The sequence below is a fragment of the Carcharodon carcharias genome, chromosome 20, assembly GCF_017639515.1.
Source record: "Carcharodon carcharias isolate sCarCar2 chromosome 20, sCarCar2.pri, whole genome shotgun sequence".
Classification (NCBI taxonomy): Eukaryota; Metazoa; Chordata; class Chondrichthyes; order Lamniformes; family Lamnidae; genus Carcharodon; species Carcharodon carcharias.
This window is the reverse complement of record NC_054486.1, coordinates 9849740-9870236: the sequence shown is the minus strand read 5'-3', so window position 1 is coordinate 9870236 and position 20497 is coordinate 9849740. Positions and strand designations below refer to the sequence as shown.

At 45.1% G+C, this 20497-nt stretch overlaps 1 protein-coding gene across 1 annotated transcript in view; it reads right to left on the bottom strand.

Annotated features, from left to right (window-relative positions):
- The window catches only part of LOC121292204 (rho GTPase-activating protein 11A-like), a 90938-nt gene extending 74612 nt beyond the window's left edge, over window positions 1-16326 (bottom strand). The window contains exon 1 of the mRNA XM_041213884.1: window positions 16125-16326. Within this exon, the coding sequence (XP_041069818.1) occupies window positions 16125-16235 (111 nt within the window). The 5' untranslated portion in view covers window positions 16236-16326. The remainder of the gene's footprint in view (window positions 1-16124) is intronic.
- Between the last annotated feature and the right edge of the window lie 4171 nt (window positions 16327-20497).

The following is a 20497-nucleotide window of genomic DNA, read 5'->3' as shown; positions in this document are numbered from 1 at the left end:
GCCCCCCCAGTCTACTGTAAACATTACTGTTCACTAACTCCCCCCCCAGTCTATTGTAAACATTCCTGTTCATTAACCCCCCCCAGTCTATTGTAAACATTAATGTTCACTATCACCCCCACAGTCTATTGTAAACTTTACTGTTCACTAACACCCGCCAGTCTATCGTAAATATTACTTTTCACTAACCCCCCCCAGTCTACTGTAAACATTCCTGCTCACTAACACCCCCGTCCATTGTAAACATTCCTGTTCACTAATGCCCCCCCAGTCTATTGTAAACATTACTGTTCACTATAACCCGCTGTCAATTGTAAACATTAATGTTCACTAACCCCCCCCCATAGTCTATTGCAAACATTCCCGTTCACTAACTCCCCCCAGTCTATTGTAAACATTCCTGTTCACTAACTGCCCCCACTCTATTGTAAACATTCCTGTTCACTAACTCCCCCCACTCTATTGTAAACATAACTGTTCACTAACCCCCCTCCAGTCTATTGTAAACATTACTGTTCACTAACCCCCCCCCAGTCTATTGTAAACATTACTGTTCACTAACCCCCCCCAGTCTATTGAAAACATTCCTGTTCACTAACCCCCCCGGCAGTCTATTGAAAACATTCCTGTTCACTAACCCCCCCCAGTCTATTGCAAACATTACTGTTCACTAACCCCCCCAGTCTATTGTAAACATTCCTGTTCACTAACGCCCCCCAGTCTATTGTAAACATTACTGTTCACTAACCCCCCCCCAGTCTACTGTAAACATTCCTGTTCACTAATGCCCACCCCCAGTCTATTGTAAACATTACTGTTCACTAACCCCCCCAGCCAATTGTAAACATTACTGTTCACTAACGCCCCCCCAGACTATTGTAAACATTACTGTTCACTAACCGACCCCCAGTCTATTGTAAACATTACTGTTCACTAACCCACCCCCCCCAGTCTATTGTAAACATTCCTGTTCACTAACCCCCCCCAGTCTATTGTAAACAGTACTGTTCACTAACCCCCCCACAAGTCTATTCTAAACAGTACTGTTCACTACCCCCCCCCAGTCTCTTGTAAACATTACTGTTCTCTAACCCCCTCCCAGTCTATTGTAAACATTACTGTTCACGAACCCCTCCCCCAGTCTATTGTAAATCTTCCTGTTCACTAATCCCCCACAGTCTTTTGTAAACATTCCTGTTCACTAACTCCCCCCAGTATATTGTAAACTTTACTGTTCACTAACCCCCCCCAGTCTATCGTAAACATTACTGTTCACTAACCCTCCCAGTCTATTGTAAACATTCCTGTTCACTAAACCCGCCGTCTATTGTAAACATTCCTGTTCACTAACGCCCGTCCAGTCTATTGTAAACATTATTGTTCACTATAACCCCCTATCTATTGTAAACATTCCTGTTCACTAATGCCCCCAGTCTACTGTAAACATTACTGCTCACTAACTCCCCCCCAGTCTATTAAAAACATACCTGTTCATTAACCCCCCCACTCTATTGTAAACATTCTTGTTCACTAACTCCCCCCAGTCTATTGTAAACATTACTGTTCACTAACACCCCCCCAAGTCCATTGTAAACTTTACTGTTCACTAACCCCCGCCAGTCTATTGTAAACATTATTGTTCACTAACCACCGCCAGTCTATCATAAATATTACTTTTCACTAACCCCCCCCAGCCTATTGTAAACATTCCTGCTCACTAACACCCCCGTCCATTGTAAACATTCCTGTTCACTAAACGCCCCCCAGTCTACTGTAAACATTACTGTTCACTAACCCCCCCCAGTCTATTGTAAACATTCCTGTTCACTAATGCCCCCCCCCCCAGTCTATTGTAAATATTACTGTTCAGTAACCCCCCCCCAGTCTATTGTAAACATTACGGTTCACTATAACCCGCTGTCTATTGTAAACATTCCTGTTCACTAATGCCCCTCCCCCAAGTCTATTGTAAACACTACTGTTCACTAACCTCTCCAGTCTATTGTAAACATTAATGTTCACTAATCCCCCCCCATAGCCTATTGTAAACATTCCCGTTCACTAACTCCCCCCAGTCTATTGTAAACATTCCTGTTCACTAACTGCCCCCACTCTATTGTAAACATTCCTGTTCACTAATGCCCCCCCCAGTCTATTGTAAACATTCCTGTTCACTAAACCCCCCAGTCTATTGTAAACATTAATGTTCACTAACCCCCCCCCCCCATAGTCTATTGTAAACATTCCCGTTCACTAACTCCCCCCAGTCTATTGTAAACCTTCCTGTTCACTAACCCCCCCAGTCTATTGTAAACATTACTGTTCACTAACTCCCCCCCAGTCTACTGTAAACATTCCTCTTCACTAACTCCCCCCAGTCTATTGTAAACATAACTGTTCACTAACCCCCCTCCAGTCTATTGTAAACATTACCGTTCACTAACCCCCCCAGTCTATTTTAACATTACCGTTCACTAACCCCCCCCAGTCTATTTTAACATTACCGTTCACTAACCCCCCCCAGTCTATTGTAAACATTGATGTTCACTAACCCCCCGCAGTCTATTGTAGACATTAATGTTCACTAACCTGCCCCACCCCCGTCTATTGTAAACATTAATGTTCACTAACACCCATCCCAGTCTATTGTAAACATTCCTGTTCACTAACCCGCCCCCAGTCTATTGTAAACATTCCTGTTCACTAACCACCCCCCCACTCTATTGTAAACATTAATGTTCACTAACCCCCTCAGTCTATTGTAAACATTCCTGTTCACTAACACCCACCCAGTCTATTGTAAACATTACAGTTCACTAACCCCCCCCCAAGTCTACTGTAAACATTACTGTTCACTAACCACCCCCCCAAGTCTATTGTAAACATTCCTGTCCACTAACCCCCACCATCTATTGTAAACATTACTGTTCAATAAAGCCCCCCAGTCTATTGTAAACATTACTGTTCACTAACCGCCCCCCCCAGTCTATTGTAAACATTACTGTTCAATAACACTCCCCCAGTCTATTGTAAACATTACTGTTCACTAACCCCCCCCCCCCCAGTCTATTGTAAACATTCCTGTTCACTAACCCCCCCCCAGTCTATTGTAAACATTCCGGTTGACTAACCTCCCCCCAGTCTATTGTAAACATTCCTGTTCACTATCCCCACCCCCCGAGTCTAATGTAAACATGCCTATTCACTAACCCCCCCAGTCCATTGTAAACATTACTGTTCACTAACCCCCCAGTCTATTGTAAACATTACTGTTCACTAACCCCCCCAGTCTATTGTAAACGTTACTGTTCACGAACCCACCCCCCAGTCTATTATAAACGTTACTGTTCACTAACCCCCCCCAGTCTATTGTAAACATTACTGTTCACTAACACCACCCCCAGTCTACTGCAAACATTACTGTTCACTAACACCACCCCCAGTCTACTGCAAACATTACTGTTCACTAACACCACCCCCAGTCTACTGTAAACATTACTGTTCACTAACAACCCCCCCCAGTCTAATGTAAACATTACTGTTCACCAACCACCCCCCAGTCCATTGTAAGCATTACTGTTCACTAACCCCGCCCCAGTCTATTGTAAACATTCCTGTTCACGAAACCCGTCTATTGTAAACATTAATGTTCACTAACACCCCCACAGTCTATTGTAAACTTTACTGTTCACTAACACCCGCCAGTCTATCGTAAATATTACTTTTCACTAACCCCCCCAGTCTACTGTAAACATTCCTGCTCACTAACACCCCCGTCCATTGTAAACATTCCTGTTCACTAATGCCCCCCCAGTCTATTGTAAACATTACTGTTCACTATAACCCCCTGTCAATTGTAAACATTAATGTTCACTAACTCCCCCCAGTCTATTGTAAACATTCCTGTTCACTAACTGCCCCCACTCTATTGTAAACATTCCTGTTCACTAACTCCCCCCACTCTATTGTAAACATAACTGTTCACTAACCCCCCTCCAGTCTATTGTAAACATTACTGTTCACTAACCCCCCCCCCAGTCTATTGTAAACATTACTGTTCACTAACCCCCCCCAGTCTATTGAAAACATTCCTGTTCACTAACCCCCCCGGCAGTCTATTGAAAACCTTCCTGTTCACTAACCCCCCACAGTCTATTGTAAACATTACTGTTCACTAACTCCCCCCCAGTCTATTGTAAACATTCCTCTTCACTAACTCCCCCCAGTATATTGTAAACATTACTGTTCACTAACCCCCCGGGTCTATTGTAAACATTCCTGTTCACTAACCCCGCCGTCTATTGTAAACATTCCTGTTCACTAACGCCCACCCAGTCTATTGCAAACATTACTGTTCACTATAACCCCCTATCTATTGTAAACATTCCTGTTCACTAATGCCCCCCCAGTCTACTGTAAACATTACTGTTCACTAACTCCCCCCCCAGTCTATTGTAAACATTCCTGTTCATTAACCCCCCCCCAGTCTATTGTAAACATTAATGTTCACTATCACCCCCACAGTCTATTGTAAACTTTACTGTTCACTAACACCCGCCAGTCTATCGTAAATATTACTTTTCACTAACCCCCCCCAGTCTACTGTAAACATTCCTGCTCACTAACACCCCCGTCCATTGTAAACATTCCTGTTCACTAATGCCCCCCCCAGTCTATTGTAAACATTACTGTTCACTAACCCCCCACAGTCTATTGTAAACATTACTGTTCACTAACTCCCCCCCAGTCTATTGAAAACATTCCTGTTCACTAACAACCCCCCCCCCGTCTATTGTGAACATTACTGTTCACTAACCCACAGTCTATTGTAAACATCACTGTTCACTAACCCCCCCCCAGTCTATTGTAAACATTCCTGTTCACTAACGCCCATCCAGTCTATTGTAAACATTACTGTTCACTATAACCCCCTATCTATTGTAAACATTCCTGTTCACTAATGCCCTCACAGTTTACTGTAAACATTACTGTTCACTAACTCCCCCCCCAGTCTATTGAAAACATTCCTGTTCATTAACCCCCCCAGTCTATTGTAAACATTCTTGTTCACTAACTCCCCCAAGTCTATTGTAAACATTACTGTTCACTAACACCCTCCCCAGTCCATTGTAAACTTTACTGTTCACTCACCCCCGCCAGTCTATAGTAAACATTACTGTTCACTAACCCCCGCCAGTCTATCATAAATATTACTTTTCACTAACCCCCCCAGTCTATTGTCAACATTCCTGCTCACTAACCCCCCCGTCCATTGTAAACATTCCTGTTCACTAACGCCCCCCAGTCTACTGTAAACATTACTGTTCACTAACCCCCCCAGACTATTGTAAACATTCCTGTTCACTAACTGCCCCCACTCTATTGTAAACATTCCTGTTCACTAACTCCCCCCAGTCTATTGTAAACATAACTGTTCACTAACCCCTCTCCAGTCTATTGTAAACATTACTGTTCACTAACCCCCCCCAAGTCTATTGTAAACATTAATGTTCACTAAACCCCCCCAGTCTATTGTAGACATTAATGTTCACTAACCCGCCCCCCCCGCCTATTGTAAACATTACTTTCACTAACCCCCCCCCCCCAGTCTATTGTAAACATTACTGTTCACTAACCTCCCCCCCCAGTCTATTGTAAACAATACTTTCACTAACACCCCCCCCAGTCTATTGTAAACATTACTGTTCACTAACCTCCCCCCCCAGTCTATTGTAAACATTCCTGTTCACTAACCCCCACCGTCTATTGTAAACATTACTGTTCAATAAAGCCCCCCACTCTATTGTAAACATTACTGTTCACTAACCCGGCCCCTCCCCGTCTATTGTAAACATTAATGTTCATTAACACCCACCCCAGTCTATTGTAAACACTCCTGTTCACTAACCCGCCCCCAGTCTATTGTAAACATTCCTGTTCACTAACCCCCCCCCCACTCTATTGTAAACATTAATGTTCACTAACCCCCCCAGTCTATTGTAAACATTCCTGTTCACTAACACCCCCCCAGTCTACTGCAAACATTACTGTTCACTAACCCCCCAGTCTATTGTAAACATTACTGTTCACTAACCACCCCCCCCAGTCTATTGTAAACATTCCTGTTCACTAACCCCCACCGTCTATTGTAAACCTTACTGTTCACTAACCACCCCCCCCAGTCTATTGTAAACATTCCTGTTCACTAACCCCCCCCAGTCTATTGTAAACATTCCTGTTCACTAACCCCCCTGTCTATTGTAAACATTACTGTTCACTAACCCCCCCAAGTCTATTGTAAACATTACTGTTCACTAACCCCCCCAAGTCTATTGTAAACATTACTGTTCACTAACCCCCCCAAGTCTATTGTAAACATTACTGTTCACTAACCCCCCCAAGTCTATTGTAAACATTACTGTTCACTAACCCCCCCAAATCTATTGTAAACATTACTGTTCACTAACCCCCCCAAGTCTATTGTAAACATTACTGTTCACTAACCCCCCCAAGTCTATTGTAAACATTACTGTTCACTAACTCCCCCCCCAGTCTATTGTAAACATTAATGTTCACTAATCCCCCCGCAGTCTATTGTAAACATTGCTGTTCACTAACCCCCCCCCCCACAGTCTATTGTAAACATTACTGTTCACTAACCCCCCCCCACAGTCTATTGTAAACATTAATGTTCACTAACCCCCCCCCCAAGTCTATTGTATACATTGCTGTTCACTAACCCCACCCCCAGTCTATTGAAAACATTCCTGTTCACTAACAACCCCCCCCAGTCTATTGTGAACATTACTGTTCACTAACCCACAGTCTATTGTAAACATCACTGTTCACTAACGCCCATCCAGTCTATTGTAAACATTCCTGTTCACTATAACCCCCTATCTATTGTAAACATTCCTGTTCACTAATGCCCTCACAGTCTACTGTAAACATTACTGTTCACTAACTCCCCCCCCAGTCTATTGAAAACATTCCTGTTCATTAACCCCCCCAGTCTATTGTAAACATTCTTGTTCACTAACTCCCCCCAGTCTATTGTAAACATTACTGTTCACTAACACCCTCCCCAGTCCATTGTAAACTTTACTGTTCACTAACCCCCGCCAGTCTATAGTAAATATTACTGTTCACTAACCCCCGCCAGTCTATCATAAATATTACTTTTCACTAACCCCCCCAGTCTATTGTAAACATTCCTGCTCACTAACACCCCCGTCCATTGTAAACATTCCTGTTCACTAACGCCCCCCAGTCTACTGTAAACATTACTGTTCACTAACCCCCCCAGACTATTGTAAACATTCCTGTTCACTAACTGCCCCCACTCTATTGTAAACATTCCTGTTCACTAACTCCCCCCAGTCTATTGTAAACATAACTGTTCACTAACCCCCCTCCAGTCTATTGTAAACATTACTGTTCACTAACCCCCCCCCTCCAGTCTATTGTAAACATTACTGTTCACTAACCCCCCCCCAAGTCTATTGTAAACATTAATGTTCACTAACCCCCCCAGTCTATTGTAGACATTAATGTTCACTAACCCGCCCCCCCCGCCTATTGTAAACATTACTTTCACTAACCCCCCCCCCAGTCTATTGTAAACATTACTGTTCACTAACCTCCCCCCCAGTCTATTGTAAACATTCCTGTTCACTAACCTCCCCCCCCAGTCTATTGTAAACATTCCTGTTCACTAACCTCCCCCCCCAGTCTATTGTAAACATTCCTGTTCACTAACCCCCACCGTCTATTGTAAACATTAATGTTCAATAAAGCCCCCCAGTCTATTGTAAACATTACTGTTCACTAACCCGGCCCCTCCCCGTCTATTGTAAACATTAATGTTCATTAACACCCACCCCAGTCTATTGTAAACATTCCTGTTCACTAACCCCCCCCCCACTCTATTGTAAACATTCCTGTTCACTAACCCCCCCCCCACTCTATTGTAAACATTAATGTTCACTAACCCCCCCCAGTGTATTGTAAACATTCCTGTTCACTAACCCCCCCCCCAGTCTATTGTAAACATTACTGTTCACTAACCTCCCCCCAGTCTATTGTAAACATTACTGTTCACTAACCTCCCCCCAGTCTATTGTAAACATTACTGTTCACTAACCCCCCCCCCCCGTCTATTGTAAACATTACTGTTCACTAACCTCCCCCCAGTCTATTGTAAACATTACTGTTCACTAACCTCCCCCCAGTCTATTGTAAACATTACTGTTCACTAACCTCCCCCCAGTCTATGGTAAACATTACTGTTCACTAACTCCCCCCAGTATATTGTAAACATTACTGTTCACTAACCCCCCCAGTCTATTGTAAACATTACTGTTCACTATAACCCGCTGTCTATTGTAAACATTCCTGTTCACTAATGCCCCTCCCAGTCTATTGTAAACATTCCTGTTCACTAACCCCCCCAGTCTATTGTAAACCTTCCTGTTCACTAACCCCCCACAGTCTATTGTAAACATTACTGTTCACTAACTCCCCCCCAGTCTATTGTAAACATTCCTCTTCACTAACTCCCCCCAGTATATTGTAAACATTACTGTTCACTAACCCCCCGAGTCTATTGTAAACATTCCTGTTCACTAACCCCGCCGTCTATTGTAAACATTCCTGTTCACTAACGCCCACCCAGTCTATTGCAAACATTACTGTTCACTATAACCCCCTATCTATTGTAAACATTCCTGTTCACTAATGCCCCCCCAGTCTACTGTAAACATTACTGTTCACTAACTCCCCCCCCCAGTCTATTGTAAACATTCCTGTTCATTAACCCCCCCCAGTCTATTGTAAACATTAATGTTCACTAACACCCCCACAGTCTATTGTAAACTTTACTGTTCACTAACACCCGCCAGTCTATCGTAAATATTACTTTTCACTAACCCCCCCCAGTCTACTGTAAACATTCCTGCTCACTAACACCCCCGTCCATTGTAAACATTCCTGTTCACTAATGCCCCCCCAGTCTATTGTAAACATTACTGTTCACTATAACCCGCTGTCAATTGTAAACATTAATGTTCACTAACCCCCCCCATAGTCTATTGCAAACATTCCCGTTCACTAACTCCCCCCAGTCTATTGTAAACATTCCTGTTCACTAACTGCCCCCACTCTATTGTAAACATTCCTGTTCACTAACTCCCCCCACTCTATTGTAAACATAACTGTTCACTAACCCCCCTCCAGTCTATTGTAAACATTACTGTTCACTAACCCCCCCCCAGTCTATTGTAAACATTACTGTTCACTAACCCCCCCCAGTCTATTGAAAACATTCCTGTTCACTAACCCCCCCGGCAGTCTATTGAAAACCTTCCTGTTCACTAACCCCCCACAGTCTATTGTAAACATTACTGTTCACTAACTCCCCCCCAGTCTATTGTAAACATTCCTCTTCACTAACTCCCCCCAGTATATTGTAAACATTACTGTTCACTAACCCCCCGGGTCTATTGTAAACATTCCTGTTCACTAACCCCGCCGTCTATTGTAAACATTCCTGTTCACTAACGCCCACCCAGTCTATTGCAAACATTACTGTTCACTATAACCCCCTATCTATTGTAAACATTCCTGTTCACTAATGCCCCCCCAGTCTACTGTAAACATTACTGTTCACTAACTCCCCCCCCAGTCTATTGTAAACATTCCTGTTCATTAACCCCCCCCAGTCTATTGTAAACATTAATGTTCACTATCACCCCCACAGTCTATTGTAAACTTTACTGTTCACTAACACCCGCCAGTCTATCGTAAATATTACTTTTCACTAACCCCCCCCAATCTACTGTAAACATTCCTGCTCACTAACACCCCCGTCCATTGTAAACATTCCTGTTCACTAATGCCCCCCCAGTCTATTGTAAACATTACTGTTCACTATAACCCGCTGTCAATTGTAAACATTAATGTTCACTAACCCCCCCCATAGTCTATTGCAAACATTCCCGTTCACTAACTCCCCCCAGTCTATTGTAAACATTCCTGTTCACTAACTCCCCCCACTCTATTGTAAACATAACTGTTCACTAACCCCCCTCCAGTCTATTGTAAACATTACTGTTCACTAACCCCCCCCCAGTCTATTGTAAACATTACTGTTCACTAACCCCCCCCAGTCTATTGAAAACATTCCTGTTCACTAACCCCCCCGGCAGTCTATTGAAAACATTCCTGTTCACTAACCCCCCCAGTCTATTGTAAACATTACTGTTCACTAACCCCCCCCAGTCTATTGTAAACATTACCGTTCACTAAACCACCCCAGTCTACTGTAAACATTACCGTTCACTAACCCCCCCCAAGGCTATTGTAAACATTACCGTTCACTAACCCCCATTGTCTACTGTAAACATTACTGTTCACTAACGCCCCCCCAGTCTATTGTAAACATTCCTGTTCACTAATGCCCCCCCAGTCTATTGTAAACATTACTGTTCAGTAACCCCCCCCCAGTCTATTGTAAACATTGCTGTTCACTAACCCCCCGCCAGTCTATTGTAAACATTATTGTTCACTATAACCCGCTGTCTATTGTAAACATTCCTGTTCACTAATGCCCCCCCCCAGTCTATTGTAAACATTCCTGTTCACTAATCCCCCCAGTCTATTGTAAACATTAATGTTCACTAACTGCCCCCACTCTATTGTAAACATTCCTGTTCACTAACTCCCCCCAGTCTATTGTAAACATTACTGTTCACTAACCCCCCCCTCCAGTCTATTGTAAACATTACTGTTCACTAACCCCCCCCAAGTCTATTGTAAACATTGATGTTCACTAACCCCCCACAGTCTATTGTAGACATTAATGTTCACTAACCCGCCCCCCCCGCCTATTGTAAACATTACTTTCACTAACCCCCCCCCAGTCTATTGTAAACATTACTGTTCACTAACCTCCCCCCCCCCAGTCTATTGTAAACATTCCTGTTCACTAACCCCCACCGTCTATTGTAAACATTACTGTTCAATAAAGCCCCCCAGTCTATTGTAAACATTACTGTTCACTAACCCGGCCCCTCCCCGTCTATTGTAAACATTAATGTTCATTAACACCCACCCCAGTCTATTGTAAACACTCCTGTTCACTAACCCACCCCCAGTCTATTGTAAATATTCCTGTTCACTAACCCCCCCCCCACTCTATTGTAAACATTAATGTTCACTAACCCCCCCTGTCTATTGTAAACATTACTGTTCACTAACCACCCCCCCCAGTCTATTGTAAACATTCCTGTTCACTAACCCCCACCGTCTATTGTAAACATTCCTGTTCACTAACCCCCCCCAGTCTATTGTAAACATTACTGTTCACTAACGCCCATCCAGTCTATTGTAAACATTACTGTTCACTATAACCCCCTATCTATTGTAAACATTCCTGTTCACTAATGCCCCCACAGTCTACTGTAAACATTACTGTTCACTAACTCCACCCCCAGTCTATTGTAAACATTAATGTTCACTACCCCCCCCGCAGTCTATTGTAAACATTACTGTTCACTAACCCCCCCCCCACAGTCTATTGTAAACATTACTGTTCACTAACCACCACCCCCCCCCACAGTCTATTGTAAACACTAATGTTCACTAACCCCCCCCAAGTCTATTGTAAACATTACTGTTCACTAACCCCACCCGCTGTCTATTGAAAACATTCCTGTTCACTAACAACCCCCCCCCAGTCTATTGTGAACATTACTGTTCACTAACCCACAGTCTATTGTAAACATCACTGTTCACTAACCCCCCCCAGTCTATTGTAAACATTCCTGTTCACTAACGCCCATCCAGTCTATTGTAAACATTACTGTTCACTATAACCCCTATCTATTGTAAACATTCCTGTTCACTAATGCCCTCACAGTTTACTGTAAACATTACTGTTCACTAACTCCCCCCCCAGTCTATTGAAAACATTCCTGTTCATTAACCCCCCCAGTCTATTATAAACATTCTTGTTCACTAACTCCCCCCAGTCTATTGTAAACATTACTGTTCACTAACACCCTCCCCAGTCCATTGTAAACTTTACTGTTCACTAACCCCCGCCAGTCTATAGTAAACATTACTGTTCACTAACCCCCGCCAGTCTATCATAAATATTACTTTTCACTAACCCCCCCAGTCTATTGTAAACATTCCTGCTCACTAACCCCCCCGTCCATTGTAAACATTCCTGTTCACTAACGCCCCCCAGTCTACTGTAAACATTACTGTTCACTAACCCCCCCAGACTATTGTAAACATTCCTGTTCACTAACTGCCCCCACTCTATTGTAAACATTCCTGTTCACTAACTCCCCCCAGTCTATTGTAAACATAACTGTTCACTAACCCCCCTCCAGTCTATTGTAAACATTACTGTTCACTAACCCCCCCCAAGTCTATTGTAAACATTAATGTTCACTAACCCCCCCAGTCTATTGTAGACATTAATGTTCACTAACCCGCCCCCCCCGCCTATTGTAAACATTACTTTCACTAACCCCCCCCCCCAGTCTATTGTAAACATTACTGTTCACTAACCTCCCCCCCCCAGTCTATTGTAAACAATACTTTCACTAACACCCCCCCCAGTCTATTGTAAACATTACTGTTCACTAACCTCCCCCCCCAGTCTATTGTAAACATTCCTGTTCACTAACCCCCACCGTCTATTGTAAACATTACTGTTCAATAAAGCCCCCCACTCTATTGTAAACATTACTGTTCACTAACCCGGCCCCTCCCCGTCTATTGTAAACATTAATGTTCATTAACACCCACCCCAGTCTATTGTAAACACTCCTGTTCACTAACCCGCCCCCAGTCTGTTGTAAACATTCCTGTTCACTAACCCCCCCCCACTCTATTGTAAACATTAATGTTCACTAACCCCCCCAGTCTATTGTAAACATTCCTGTTCACTAACACCCCCCCAGTCTACTGCAAACATTACTGTTCACTAACCCCCCAGTCTATTGTAAACATTACTGTTCACTAACCACCCCCCCCAGTCTATTGTAAACATTCCTGTTCACTAACCCCCACCGTCTATTGTAAACCTTACTGTTCACTAACCACCCCCCCCAGTCTATTGTAAACATTCCTGTTCACTAACCCCCCCCAGTCTATTGTAAACATTCCTGTTCACTAACCCCCCAGTCTATTGTAAACATTACTGTTCACTAACCACCCCCCCAGCCTATTGTAAACATTCCTGTTCACTAACCCCCCCCCAGTCTATTGTAAACACTCCTGTTCACTACCCCCCCCCCCCGAGTCTATTGTAAACATTCCTGTTCACTAACCCCCCCCCCCCTGTCTATTGTAAACATTATTGTTCACTAACCCCCCCAAGTCTATTGTAAACATTACTGTTCACTAACCCCCCCAAGTCTATTGTAAACATTACTGTTCACTAACCCCCCCAAGTCTATTGTAAACATTACTGTTCACTAACCCCCCCAAGTCTATTGTAAACATTACTGTTCACTAACCCCCCCAAGTCTATTGTAAACATTACTGTTCACTAACCCCCCCAAGTCTATTGTAAACATTACTGTTCACTAACCCCCCCATGTCTATTGTAAACATTACTGTTCACTAACTCCCCCCCAGTCTATTGTAAACATTAATGTTCACTAATCCCCCCGCAGTCTATTGTAAACATTGCTGTTCACTAACCCCCCCCCCACAGTCTATTGTAAACATTACTGTTCACTAACCCCCCCCCCACAGTCTAGTGTAAACATTAATGTTCACTAACCCCCCCCCCCAAGTCTATTGTAAACATTGCTGTTCACTAACCCCACCCCCAGTCTATTGAAAACATTCCTGTTCACTAACAACCCCCCCCAGTCTATTGTGAACATTACTGTTCACTAACCCACAGTCTATTGTAAACATCACTGTTCACTAACGCCCATCCAGTCTATTGTAAACATTCCTGTTCACTATAACCCCCTATCTATTGTAAACATTCCTGTTCACTAATGCCCTCACAGTCTACTGTAAACATTACTGTTCACTAACTCCCCCCCCAGTCTATTGAAAACATTCCTGTTCATTAACCCCCCCAGTCTATTGTAAACATTCTTGTTCACTAACTCCCCCCAGTCTATTGTAAACATTACTGTTCACTAACACCCTCCCCAGTCCATTGTAAACTTTACTGTTCACTAACCCCCGCCAGTCTATAGTAAATATTACTGTTCACTAACCCCCGCCAGTCTATCATAAATATTACTTTTCACTAACCCCCCCAGTCTATTGTAAACATTCCTGCTCACTAACCCCCCCGTCCATTGTAAACATTCCTGTTCACTAACGCCCCCCAGTCTACTGTAAACATTACTGTTCACTAACCCCCCCAGACTATTGTAAACATTCCTGTTCACTAACTGCCCCCACTCTATTGTAAACATTCCTGTTCACTAACTCCCCCCAGTCTATTGTAAACATAACTGTTCACTAACCCCCCTCCAGTCTATTGTAAACATTACTGTTCACTAACCCCCCCCCTCCAGTCTATTGTAAACATTACTGTTCACTAACCCCCCCCCAAGTCTATTGTAAACATTAATGTTCACTAACCCCCCCAGTCTATTGTAGACATTAATGTTCACTAACCCGCCCCCCCCGCCTATTGTAAACATTACTTTCACTAACCCCCCCCCCAGTCTATTGTAAACATTACTGTTCACTAACCTCCCCCCCAGTCTATTGTAAACATTCCTGTTCACTAACCTCCCCCCCCCAGTCTATTGTAAACATTCCTGTTCACTAACCTCCCCCCCCAGTCTATTGTAAACATTCCTGTTCACTAACCCCCACCGTCTATTGTAAACATTAATGTTCAATAAAGCCCCCCAGTCTATTGTAAACATTACTGTTCACTAACCCGGCCCCTCCCCGTCTATTGTAAACATTAATGTTCATTAACACCCACCCCAGTCTATTGTAAACATTCCTGTTCACTAACCCCCCCCCCACTCTATTGTAAACATTCCTGTTCACTAACCCCCCCCCCCACTCTATTGTAAACATTAATGTTCACTAACCCCCCCCAGTGTATTGTAAACATTCCTGTTCACTAACCCCCCCCCCCGTCTATTGTAAACATTACTGTTCACTAACCTCCCCCCAGTCTATTGTAAACATTACTGTTCACTAACCTCCCCCCAGTGTATTGTAAACATTCCTGTTCACTAACCCCCCCCCCCGTCTATTGTAAACATTACTGTTCACTAACCCCCCCCCTCCAGTCTATTGTAAACATTACTGTTCACTAACCCCCCCCCCAAGTCTATTGTAAACATTAATGTTCACTAACCCCCCCAGTCTATTGTAGACATTAATGTTCACTAACCCGCCCCCCCCGCCTATTGTAAACATTACTTTCACTAACCCCCCCCCCAGTCTATTGTAAACATTACTGTTCACTAACCTCCCCCCCAGTCTATTGTAAACATTAATGTTCAATAAAGCCCCCCAGTCTATTGTAAACATTACTGTTCACTAACCCGGCCCCTCCCCGTCTATTGTAAACATTAATGTTCATTAACACCCACCCCAGTCTATTGTAAACATTCCTGTTCACTAACCCCCCCCCCACTCTATTGTAAACATTCCTGTTCACTAACCCCCCCCCACTCTATTGTAAACATTAATGTTCACTAACCCCCCCCAGTGTATTGTAAACATTCCTGTTCACTAACCCCCCCCCCCGTCTATTGTAAACATTACTGTTCACTAACCTCCCCCCAGTCTATTGTAAACATTACTGTTCACTAACCTCCCCCCAGTCTATTGTAAACATTACTGTTCACTAACCTCCCCCCAGTCTATTGTAAACATTACTGTTCACTAACCTCCCCCCAGTCTATTGTAAACATTACTGTTCACTAACCTCCCCCCAGTCTATTGTAAACATTACTGTTCACTAACCTCCCCCCAGTCTATTGTAAACATTCCTGTTCACTAACCTCCCCCCAGTCTATGGTAAACATGGTGTGTTACAATGAAATTCTCCCTCCCGAGTGTAAACATTAATCCCGCCACCCCCCCCCCCCCCGGCCCTGATCTCTTACCCGGCCCTGTACCCGGTCATTGTTGATCCTGCTCCAGTTTTTCACTTTGATCCCATAAGCTCGGAGCTGCTGCACTGCGGCCAGTCTCAGCACATTCCTGTCGGCCTTCATGTCGGGGCCGGAGGCGGCGAGTGCGATCAGGCAAAGTCCCCTCGTCCCAGTCTCCGATCGGCTCCTCTGCTCTCCCCCTCCGCGGCCGGGCCCTGACTGACTGACTCCCTCCCTCCCCCCTCGCAACTCCGCGCTCGGACCCCCCCCCCTCTCTCTCTCTCTCTCTCTCTCTCAGTCCCCCCAACTCTCGGCCGCCCTCTCTTTCTTTCTTTCTTTCTTTCTCTCTCTCTCTCACTCCTCCTCTCCCGGGCACTAGGCCGCTCTCTCTCTCTCTCTCTCTCTCTCTCGCCACTCAAACGGTGGCGCTCCTGGAGCGCGCGCTTGTGATTGGTCCGAGCCATTTGAAATGCGAGCTGCGCGCGCAGTCTAACGGTCGGCGCCTGTGCGGCGGGAAATAGCGGACATCGTGAGCGGGGGCGGGGGGGTGGGGAGTGAGAGGGGTGGAGGAGGAGGAGGTGGTGGAAGTGGAAGTGTTGGGGCGAGGAAGTGAGGGGGGGGGGGGGGGGGGGGGGGGAAGTGGAGAGTGGGAGGTGAGGGAAGGGGGAGGAGGGAAGCAAATGGGGGAGGGGAGGTGAGGAGGGGGGGTTGGAGGTGAGTAGCGGGGGAAGGGGGGAGTAGTGGGGAAGGGAGGGGGGGAGTATTGGGAAAGGGAGGGGGGGAGTAGTGGGGAAGGGGGGGAGTATTGGGAAAGGTAGTGGGGGAGGGGGGAGTATTGGGAAAGGTAGTGGGGGAGGGGGCAGAAGGGGGAGGGGGGGAGTATTGGAAAGGTGAGGGTGGGGTAAGTATTGAAAGGGAGAGGGGGGAGCGGGGGTAGAATTGGGAAAGGGAGGGGGGGAAGTATTGGAAAGGGAGGGGGTGAGGGGGGGAATGGGATGGGGGGGGGGAGTTGGGAAAGGGAGGGGTGGAGTAGTGGAAAGGGGCGGGGGGAGTATTGGGAAAGGGAGGGGGGGAGGGGGGGAGTATTGGGAAAGGGAGGGGGGGAGTATTGGGAAAGGGAGGGGGGGAGTATTGGTGGGAGGGGGGAGTATTGGGAAAGGGAGGGGGGGAGTATTGGGAAAGTTGGGGGAGGGGGGTATTGGGTAAGGTATAGTGGGGGCGGGGGGAGTATAAAGGTAGGGGGGGGGGGGGGGTAGGAAAGGGAAGTTAGTGGGGAGTGGGGAGTAGGGAAAGGTAGTGGGGGAGTGGGGAGTTGGAGAAAGGTGGGGAGGGGGGGGGCGAAAAGGTAGTGGGGGAGGAGGGGAGTGGTAGGTAGTGGGGGGGGGGGGAGATGGGAAAGGAGTGGGGGGGGGGAGTATTGGGAAAGGTATTGGGGGGGGGGAGATAAAGGTAGTGGGGGGGAGGGGGGGTGTGTATTGGTAAGTGTAGTGGGGGCGGGGGGTGGGAAGGTGTGGGGGAGGGGTTGGGAGTATTGGGTAGGAGTGGGGGAGTAGGGAAAGGTATGGGGGGGGGGAGTAAGGGAAAGTAGTGGGGGAGGGGGGTGTTTGGAAAGGTAGTGGGGGAGGGGGGGGTTGGAAAGGTAGTGACGGGGGGGTGTTGGGACTAAGTTTGTGGTAGTGGGAGGGGGGGGAGTATGGAAAGGAGTGGGGGAGGGGGGAGTAGTGGGGAGCGGGGTGAAGGCGGGAGCAGTGAGGTTGGGGGGAGTAGTGGGGACGGGGAGGAGTAGTGGGGCAGAAGGGAAGGGGGAGCAGAAGAGGGGAGGAGGAGGAGGGGGGAAGCGGGAGAGGAGGGGAAGGGGGGGAGAAGGGGGTAGGAAGAAGGGGAGTGGGGGAGAGAGTGGAGTGGGAAGAGAGGGGGTAGGAAGGGGAAGAGAGAGGGGAGGGAGGAGGGAAGGACATTGTCAACCCATGGCAATTAGTGGATTTGTGTTGAGACTTCATGAGTGACTCTTAACCAAAACCTGATTTGCAAATCATTCTGAGGGAAATAGGCTGAAGTGCTGTCCAAATTTTTAACATAAACTAAACAAACTAGACACTCGTTAATGTCATTTCATTTTATATGGCTTGCAATTTATCAGCAGAAGCTAATTTGAGCACAACTCAGACAAGATCGATCTTTAAATTATTCTGGGAATGAACAGCCTGTCAACTGTGGTAAGCATTTTTGAGATGGTGTATTCAAATTTATAAAAGAGAGTCACATTTAAAATCTGTATAGATTCAAGATAAAAACAGATAAGATTTAATAAGTAAAAGGTAGTGGATTTAGAGGGGGAGTTGGTAGTGTAGTGGTAATGTCACTGGACTAGTAATCCAGAGACCCAAGTTAATGCTCTGGTAACATGGCAGCTGGTGGAATGTAAATTCAATTAATTAATAAATCTGGGATTCAAATCTAATCTCAGTAGTGGTGGCCATGAAAACTGCTATCGGGTGTTGTAAAAATTCACTAATGCCCTTTAGGGAAAGACTTCAGACCCACAGGAATGTGGGTTGACTCTCAGCTGCCCTCTGAAATGGCCTAGCAAGCCAAAGGCAATTGGGGATGGGCAACAAATGCTGGTCTTGCCAGCGACACCCACATCCTACAAAGGAATAAAGAAATGTTTGATGAAGGGACATGCTTAGTAGTGGGCTGCTGCAGGTATCTGTGCTGAGACTGCCACTGTTTCTACTTTACATCAATGACTTGAATTTAGAAACTCAAAAATTGGTGTAATGTTACCAGGAGCAGCATCAGGTATTGTGGTATAAGGGCCTGGTACATTTAGTCTTAACGTGAGACTGAGTACAATACACAGTGATATAAGAGAACTCATAACCAGCACCTTGTGGTCAGTCTAGTATTGGACAAGAGCTGTGTGCAATATATTTACACACACAAACATAGTTCGTGTAATTAATAAATACATAGGTTAACCCACTTAGGACTACAAAGACTTCATTAAGACCTGTAGAATGGTATCCAGCACTCTATAACATGATGGCAGTGAATGGAAAAGCACAAAAAAAGTAAAGAAACACTAAAACTCTGCAAGATTAATGAAAAATTTTAAGAAGTATTCTGACCTGAAGAAAAGCATGAGAAGCAGACGAGTAGAGGAAAATTGCCAGGGAAAAATTCAAAAGAAAGGCTTGGAAGCTGAAGGCAGAAATTCCTCACTACAGCAGAAGGATCCATGGGATTTCTTGGAAGTCCAGCTTCAATTCCCAGAGTGTACAGTCAGCAGACTTAGCAGGGGAAAGCAGGGCCAATTAAGGCCCGCCTAGTGTGACTTGCGCTCGGTAGTGCTCAGCACTACCCGTGCAGGCGGGTGAGGATGGAGAGTGCTCATGAGAGAGCGCAGGAATCTCCCTGAGGCATAGAGCTGCCTCAGGGAGATTAAGTTCAATTTGAAACTTTAAAGCAAAATTGAAATTACTTAGACATGTCCCCTCATGTGACAGTGTCACATGAGCTGGGACATGTTTATGAAATGTATAAAAAAATCTCATTAATTTAATAAAACCTTCATGAAACCTCATCCGCCCATGGACACGAAGGCCGCTTGGGCTCTTTGCCTGCCCACCAACCTTAAGATTGGACAGGCAGCCCTGTCAATTAGTTCAATTGGTTTATTAATGGTCTTAAGAGGCCTTTGACAGTTCGGTGGGTGCGTGCCCACCACCTAAGAGAAAATTCTGCCCTATGTGTCTTACAGTGCCTTAAAAGTATAATTGGGAGTTAGATGAATTAAGGGATTTAGAAGTTATAGTAGTAATTTTTAGACATATGTATGTGCTTAAAATCATTTCTCTTATTAATAAATGTTTAATCTAGTTTTGTAAAAAACCTATAAGGCTCGGTGGTCTTATTACTACTGAATTCAAAGCCCGCATCTCGAAGCATACAAATTACAAAAATAGTTGTGGCAGTCTCAAGCTTCCTTCTGGGCTTTGAACAACTCAGCATTTACCATCCGCTGTGCTATAACATGCAAGTTCCTAAGAGCTCAAACAAGAAAGAGTATCCAGACTGAGATTTCAGCTCTGAACTGTCTTCTCTCTTTGCAGGATAGGTTTATCCATTTTTGTTAGAGGTGCCAGAAGGCCCTCATTGGTCAGACCGGCCAACTACTCGATATGGAAGAGTTATAAGGCTTCCTGGCCATCTGAACCTATGAATTCAGAGACTTGATTTGGGGTAGTAATAATGATGTAAATACACGGGGTAAACTAGAGTAATAAAATTGGGGGGGAAGGTGTAGTATAAGGGTTGGCACATATAGGGTTAACGTGAGACTGAGTATGATACTACCCACTAAAGAAAGTATAATTTTTTTC